The sequence below is a fragment of the Rhinatrema bivittatum genome, chromosome 8 (assembly GCF_901001135.1).
Source record: "Rhinatrema bivittatum chromosome 8, aRhiBiv1.1, whole genome shotgun sequence".
Lineage (NCBI taxonomy): Eukaryota > Metazoa > Chordata > Amphibia > Gymnophiona > Rhinatrematidae > Rhinatrema > Rhinatrema bivittatum.
Window position 1 is genome coordinate 183,745,970 of NC_042622.1, and position 7,934 is coordinate 183,753,903.

The following is a 7,934-nucleotide window of genomic DNA, read 5'->3' on the forward strand; positions in this document are numbered from 1 at the left end:
CAGACCCCATATGCATGACTCTGCACTTCTTGGCATTGAATCTCAGCTGCCATATCTTCAACCACTCTTCCAGCTTCTTTAAATCCCGTCTCATTCTCTCCACTCCTTCCGGCGTGTCCACTCTGTTGCAGATCTTAGTATCATCCGCAAACAGACAAACCTTACCTTCTATCCCGTCCGCTATGTCGCTCACATAGGACCAAACAAAAAAAAAATCACTTCAAGCTATAATGATGTGTTTTGTTAATTGAGACAAGTTTGTCTGTTTTCTAGGTTGTCCTCTGCCCACTGCTCATTCAGGGGGGGGATGGATTCATGTTATACTATCTTGGCTTTGGAACAGGTCAATACTGAGGGACTGCTGGAGGCACGATAAGCTATATGGCAGTGTCAGTTAAACTTTCTCTGTCTCCTCCTGCTGGAAGGGAGGCATAAACCCAGGAGTCTGGACTGGTCTGTGGTACTACAGGAATGAAATTGAGCAGGTAAGAACAAATTTTACTTTTCTTTTCACAGCTGGAGTCTGCTATGCAAGAAAAGACACGGGAACTTGAGAGTCTGCAATTAATTAAAAATAATTTAGAAGCTCAGCTGAAGAAGGAGACAGCTACTAAGGTACTTACTGCTCTGCTGATACAATCCTTACTAATGATATGGGTCCATAAGCTGATCACAAAATATAGTTCTAAAGCAATATTAGTATGTAAAATGTATATAGTTAGCATCTATTAAATAGGACAATTCTGTAGGCTCGTGGTTAAATGAAGTGAGATCTGAATCCATGCTCCATTTTAACTCGCTGTGTGACCTTGAAGAATTCACTTAAGCTTCTCTTCATTGGCAGTCTGGTAGAATATGCATAATTATATTCATTTTTCCACATAAGAAAGTGATGAATATGTTTTAGATGGCTTGACACTATTTCCTTCTCCAGGAAAAGGACTTGATTCCTGCCATAAAACTGAGAGGAAGTCTTCTACTCAGTTTGATGTACAAGGTGCCCTTGCAGTCTTGCTGGTACTGTGCAATACAGACCTTTTGTCTTGTTTGAATAAAGGTTCTTTGAATCAGGTTAATTACCTTGGGTGGTGTAAATCTGAAAAACATCATTATAGCTTGAAGTGGGTTGTTTTTTTTTTGCAAAGTACAAGCGCTTGTGCATTAAGAGCTTGTGTTTTTCAGGCTACCCTGGAACAACTGGCATCAGAAGAGAAGAATAAAGTACAGCGTCTGCAGACTGAACTAGATGTCAGTGAGCAAGTGCAGAGAGATTTTGTTAAACTATCTCAGACCCTTCAGGTAAGAACTGGATTTCAGTCTGTATCCACTGGTTTTCTAAGCTGCATTTCAAAATCAAAACAAAGGTAAGCCAAAGTGGTACATTCGGCCATCCCACTTTTACCTAAAATAGAAATACACCCGTCAGTCTACTTTGGAAGTTTTGTGTTTTTGTGAGTGTCACACTAAAAGGTCGTAAAGAGCAGCTAAACTTGGTGATTTTTTGAATAAACTGAAAAGTTGTACTGCCAAGTATAAGTTAGACAACTTCTAAGCAAAATATTCCATGACTATACATCATTGAAACAGTCATTTTGTGTAGCATGTGGCATTCTTAGTTATTCTGAGTACCAGGTATGATTTGGGTAAGTCCAGTATCTGGCCAAGAATCTTGGAAGTCATACCCTACCCCCAAATACTGTATATACATGATTGAATAATGTGATTTTTGGCAATAAATTATCTGCTTCTGAAAACAGATCAGAACATCCTTTTAAAAAAATTTTTTTTTAAAGTGGCAGGACTGGAATAGTTCTTCTGAATCTGTCTTACAAATTAGGTGAGGGTCCCAAAAAACAGACTGGCTGAGGATGTTGACAGCAGATTTTTTTTTTTAATCCTTGTTCAAACAAAATCTATGACCAGTGCCTTTTTCCTTTCTTTCAGGTGCAGTTAGAAAGGATCCGGCAGGCGGATTCCTTGGAAAGAATTCGTGAAATCCTGAACGATACAAAACTGACGGACATTAATCAGCTTCCTGAAACATGACACCCTGAATGCAGGATTCAGAGGCTGCATTTGCGATTTTTGTAAACTCATCTTTATAGCAACATTAATTATTTAATTCTAACTGAAAGCAAGATCTGAAGGTTGGGAGGAGAATGGGTTATGCTGGGAAGAAGCAGTGTAAGCAGAAATGCATCCGCTGGGAACACTAATGAATATGTGGTCTGCTCTTGAGATAAGATTTGTGTCCCTCATACTGTGGAAACATGCACATTTCTGTGGCTGGCTTTTGATACAGATGTATGTGTCTGTGGGGCACATCCTCTTCCTGCCCTGTAGCGGTTAAAGGCAGAACATTTCTGCTTAAAAATGAGAGAGAAAACTGATGTGGTTAAAAGCACTCTGTTTTGAATAGAGCTAGTCAGTAATAATGTCTAGCTAGCAGATAAAAACCATGTGTAGTATACAGTATGGATATTTTATATTAAAATTATCTGAACTTACTCGCAGGACCCTGCAAATTGAGTTTATTTCCTACTGTCTATCTCTTGTACTATTATCTTCTTTCTGAAACTTTTCTGGTAGGGAACTGAGCTGATGATTAGATTGCCAAGTAAGTTACTGGTCAGATATACAGTTGTAAAATTAAACTATAACAAATACAAACCAAAAAAAAAGCTGAATTTGTACTTCTGTTAAAAGCACAAGAAAGAGGCAGGCCTTCAAATATTGACAAAATGCCTTAGAAATTGTACTAGGTTTGATTCACTGTTAAACTGTTGCTTAAATTGTTCTGCAGACTTTATCCTGTCTGTACAGTTTAGGCTTGTCAGGCCCAAGTATTTTAAAGCAGTGGTTCCACACAGATCTGTTTCTATTTTGGAGATTCTCCTACACTTTTGTAGTTACTGTGCTGCTCATCTATGCGTCAAACCCATTCACTTTTTGAGTGGCAAAGTACAGCTGGTTTTATGACCCATGGAGAGCAGCTTAACGTTTGAAGATCAGGAACAGTGATCCCACTGACCCTGCAGCAAGCAGTGCAAAGACAGCTGGTACCAAATGGAAAACTTCAGTTTAGGTAACTTCTTTTCATGTGTGTAGTGCTATCTGAGAATGCTAAACATTTGTACTCTTTACCTGCTGTAGTATAAATTTGACCTGTTCCCTGTTTGCTGTGTGTTTACACAGCTGTACGTGTTGGGGGGCTATGGTAAATACTGTCACCTATAAATCTGAAAACTTGGAAAAGCAATCTGATTTCTTGTTTGTTAGTAACAAACTGGTGCTTGAGAATTCTTCTGAGTATTAACTAGTACTATTATTTTTGTGATGCGGAAAATGCACAGGTGAGAAATACTGTTTGTCACTGGGAAGTTCTTAAATGATGATTTTTGCCAGTAGAGGTTTACCCCACTTACTGAAAAAAAAAAATGAGCCTTGAAAGGTTGTGGTCAAAAGTTTTACATATAGATAGGTTTGTACATCTTCACAAACAAGCCAGGACATGTTGCTGTCCCATAAATGACCCCCTCTTAATAGGGGGGGGGGGGGGGGGGTTTCAAGCTGCAGTAATGTTGGCCTAGGTTTAATGCAACCTGAATATACTTTTAATGTTTCTGCTAGATGAAAGTGATTACTTCTGTCTGCTAGTTTCCTGCTTCTTCCCATAGACTGTACCTGTGAGTACTTGCTGTGTCAGGGCCCTGCAATGAATGTAATGGAATAACCATAATGTGTTTAAAAACAAAACACACGTGTGTGTGTCATGTACTGGGGTGAGTGTACTCATGGGTGATAAACTAGAGCTTGTATTTGCTATTGTGACTTTTAAGAAAGTGTATGTTTTCACATAATACTACATTTTAAAGCAAGAGTTATCTAAGAATGTAAATAGAATAGAGCAGGCCTGGAGGCAAGAGAGCTGCAGTTATCTGCCAGCTACTGCAGTGTCTTGGGAGATTTAGAAACCCAACTGTTTGATAAGGCAAGATTAGAATACCACTAAACTGTAACATATGTAAGATATCCTTAACTTGTATAGTACAATAATTCCCTAAATTTTGTTTTGCCAACTAGTACACAGTAAATTAAAATGTTCAGCTCTTACACCCACAGACTATTTTTAGGTGTTGCTAAGGCTTTTCCCAGGATTGCTCAGGACATGAAAATGAGCTGGCAGTTGACAAGTTCTTGCTGTTGCAGTAACAAATTACTCCTTATTTACTCTGGTAGACAGAATAGGCTGAGCCCATTGTTTTGAAGAGTGTGACAGTAACTGTCTGGGATTATTTGTCATTTGAACGGTGCACTGAGATGAAACAGAGAACATTACATCCTATGAACTCCAGAAAGAGTTGGTACAATACATGTGTGAAGAAATTGAGATCATATCTTCATATGCTGGTTTACAAGTGAGGTTCATTCCTGCCATGGTATGAGTAAACATCCATGTGGAGGTGCTACCTGCCAGAGCATTCTAAGGCAATACACTCCCTACCAACTTAAAACCTGTTAACTCAGATCAGCCTCAATCATTCCTCCATCTAGTAGCTGATTCAGATTTTGAAAGCAAAACTATAGCTAAGCAAGTTGCAGCCGCTGGGGGGAGGCTAATTCTGGCTCCATATTCTGCAGTTGATTTACATCTTGTCCTTAGTTTAGGATGATTTGGTATATGGGTATGTGTTTTATAAGCAAGTAATCCAAATTAGGGAGGTGATAGTAAACAGTATAGAAAAGAAATTGCGAAAGTGCAGAATTGAAATAGTTTCTTACTGAAATTTAAGAGTAAAATTGGCAAACTGTCATTCCTTCTCAAATGAGAATGGAGTTTGAGACCTTTGGGTCATAAAAATGATTGACCATTAAAGTGGGCAAGATCCATGGATAGTTTGAAAGTACCAGAGGCAAGAAATATGTGAACCATATTGTCTATGGTGGCCATGTTAAATCTTTGTTTTTTGTACTTGTGGGTCCACTGAGATCACCATTTTTTTCAGAAGATCTTGTTAGAAAAGGGACCTTGTGTAAGAGGGATGGGGAGGTCCTTTTTGTTCTATGAAAAATGTTTGCTCCTATTGCAGAGTCATAACTAAATGACAAAAATATAGTATGTACTTCTGGTTTAGTATATTGAATATAACATGGCATACATTTTTTGCTTCGCTAATCATTCAAATGCATTTCATAGCTGAAGCATTTTACTAGCTTATAAAAGAACAGTAATGCTATGTGAGGAACAGAAGCAAGATTTGACAGACACAAAACCTCAACTCTGCTTGTTAATGAACAGTCATAGGTTAATGAAACACTTTTGCTTAACACAGTGGCATGCCAGGCAGTGAAGACATTAGAGACTGCAAAACACTGTAGGATAAAAACAGGGTTGAGTTTTTATATATTTTGTGAATAAATTTTAGGCTTAAAATTCAATGAACTTCAGTATTCCCAAAAGTGGTATGCAGTCTTAACTTGTGAAAAACAAACTGGCATGTCTGTTAACCAATAATTTACTATTTCAATAGGTCATTGCAGCTAACCAGTATGGCATGCACACTCTACTTACAGAAATAGCATAAATGCAGTATTATGTTCTGAAATATACTACCAACTCTCCCTCTATGAATAGTGCTAATTCTCTGTGCTCAAATGATTTGTGACAGCTTGCCCCTCTGCATAATTGAACATATCCACATCATTGGTTGTTTGCAAGCTCAGTGGCTCCCAAGTCATATCATGTTAGTAAGAGTCAGAGTGACTGTTGGCCTGTTTTTGTTCTCCTGTTAAGTATTTGAAAGGAACTACTGCCTGCCATTGCTGGCCTGTGCAATCGTGGCTAGAGAATTCTGTTCAGAGGATTGCAGTGTAACCATTTAACTGTACTGAAGGTGTCTTTATGAAGAAAGTGTTCAAAATAAATAAGCTGCTGAAGAATCTTTCTGTATTTATTTTTTTGGTAACCTAAATTTAAAATCTGGCCTTCTACAGATGTCTGTCTGCAAAGATTTTTGGAAACCTGCCCGGGGGGGCCCCCAGCTAGTTTAATTTTCAGAATATACTGTATGTAAAACTTGTGGATATTTGGAAAATCTGACAGCCTGTGGGAAACTATGGGTTAAGGCTCTCAAAGTTGCAACACTTATTTTCCTGGCTGATTTTGTGACAATGAAATTAAGGATTTTAAAAGGAAAAATTCCCTTCTCCTTTTGGCATCCACACCAGGCTATGGTGTGCCCATAGGTAGGAAGACCAGTTTAATTATTACCTAAATATCATGCAGGAGCTACAGCATTGTAGCAAGACACTAATATCTACAAAGTGATTAGTCCCATGAGAGGAATCAATTTTTAGATTACTTTCCAAAAGGAAGGTAAAATTTGGTTTCTTACTTGCTAATTTCCTTTTCTTGAGTCCTACCTGAAAATCAAAATGCACATGTTTTTCTCCTCTACCACTAGATGGAGTCAGAAAATGAGTTTTGCCGCTAATGTACCACCTGCAGTCTCTTAGTATTATCTTATCAGAGCTAAGCTCCATGAGCAGGGGTGATAAATACAAAACATGTTTCTGAACTCTCAACCTGACCCCTTCACTGAAAAGGTTTTCAACCAAAACACTGATACCGTCAGTTTATACAGAGTGTTATTCTGTGAGTGATTATATACACAGAAGAGCAGGATTCAGGCTACTCATGTCAGACTGTGGCCTGGTCTGGTGGGAGTCAAGGAAAGAAAATTAGGTAAGAAACAAAATGCTCATCCTAACTGAGGCTATGGCCATAGCCTCCACATCCAAATGATAATGCTTAGAAAAAGAATGCAATGAAGACCAAGTTGCTACCTTACAAAGAATATCCAACTGATATTCTGCCTAAGAGCCCACTTGGGCCTGAGCAGAATGCATCCTGATACCCTCAGGAATGACAGCAATAGCTTCCTTAATCCATCTAGCAATAGTAGCTTTAGAAGCTTTCTCCCCTTTCTTGCGGCTGCTGAAGAACATGAACAGGTGAGCTGACCTGCAAAAATCATTCATTACCTCCAGTAACACCTCAGAGCAAGGCCAGTCTGCAAAAAGGAGACAACAGCAACTGAAGCCTTTCGTGGGAGACGCCCTTTGCTGTAGATAAGTCAAACAAACTGCCACACCTAGTGGGTGATGTTATACAGGTCACTTTTCTCTCAAAGCTCTACAGTTCAACTTTGCTTTCTGAGCAGGTGCAGGCCTTCCTACACTAGCATCCCTCCATGTGAGTCTCTTTGTTTGAAGTGCCTAAGCCCAAATCATAATTCTGCTAATGGTGGCCCCTGCAGGCATGTGTCCCCCAAGGGCACTAATTTACTTAGAACTTTGACTCATGCAAGCACATCGAATTGGAGCAAAATTGAAAACATGAAGGATCAGCAGTGGCGGAATAGACAAGACAATGGTGTTAAAGCAATAGAATGGGGACATGCCGGAATGTCTGTGTTGAATTGGAGCCAAGAACTATCTTCACCAGCACCAAAGTATGGGTGCCGAGAATCACCAACACTGGAAAACTAAAGCATGGGCTGCCAGAGCTGTAGCCTCAGTACAGACATGCTGGCTCGCCACACTGTAGATCTTCATCACAGCGTTAGTAGGAAGAAACATACAGAAACCTCACATCCTACATGGGTGTGTCCAAATCCACAAAAATTTTAAAATCAAACATTCTACCACAATAATCAGTACAGAAATGTCAAAACAGGGGCTTTCCATTACCCAGACACGGGGGTCACATGAGGGGCTTTAAAAACCTCAGCCCAGCAGTGCACAGCTGCCTGCAGGCCTGAGGGGTGCATTCCTTTGAGCAGATTGTCCCCCGCTGACATGGCAAAGAAAAGGAAGGGGGAAAGTGTTATTCTATCCCCTGTCTTCCACCCCTGCCCAGCGAGGGCTACACT

The 7,934-nt window shown here is 39.6% G+C and overlaps 1 protein-coding gene across 3 annotated transcripts in view; it reads left to right on the plus strand.

Moving 5' to 3' along the window:
• The window catches only part of RABEP1 (rabaptin, RAB GTPase binding effector protein 1), a 144,171-nt gene extending 138,229 nt beyond the window's left edge, over nucleotides 1–5,942 (plus strand). For all 3 annotated transcript variants that reach the window (XM_029611999.1, XM_029612000.1, XM_029612001.1), the window contains 3 exons: nucleotides 517–615; nucleotides 1,183–1,299; nucleotides 1,945–5,942. In XM_029611999.1, the coding sequence (XP_029467859.1) occupies nucleotides 517–615; nucleotides 1,183–1,299; nucleotides 1,945–2,046 (318 nt within the window). In that variant the 3' untranslated portion in view covers nucleotides 2,047–5,942. The remainder of the gene's footprint in view (nucleotides 1–516; nucleotides 616–1,182; nucleotides 1,300–1,944) is intronic.
• The last annotated feature ends 1,992 nt before the right edge of the window (nucleotides 5,943–7,934 follow it).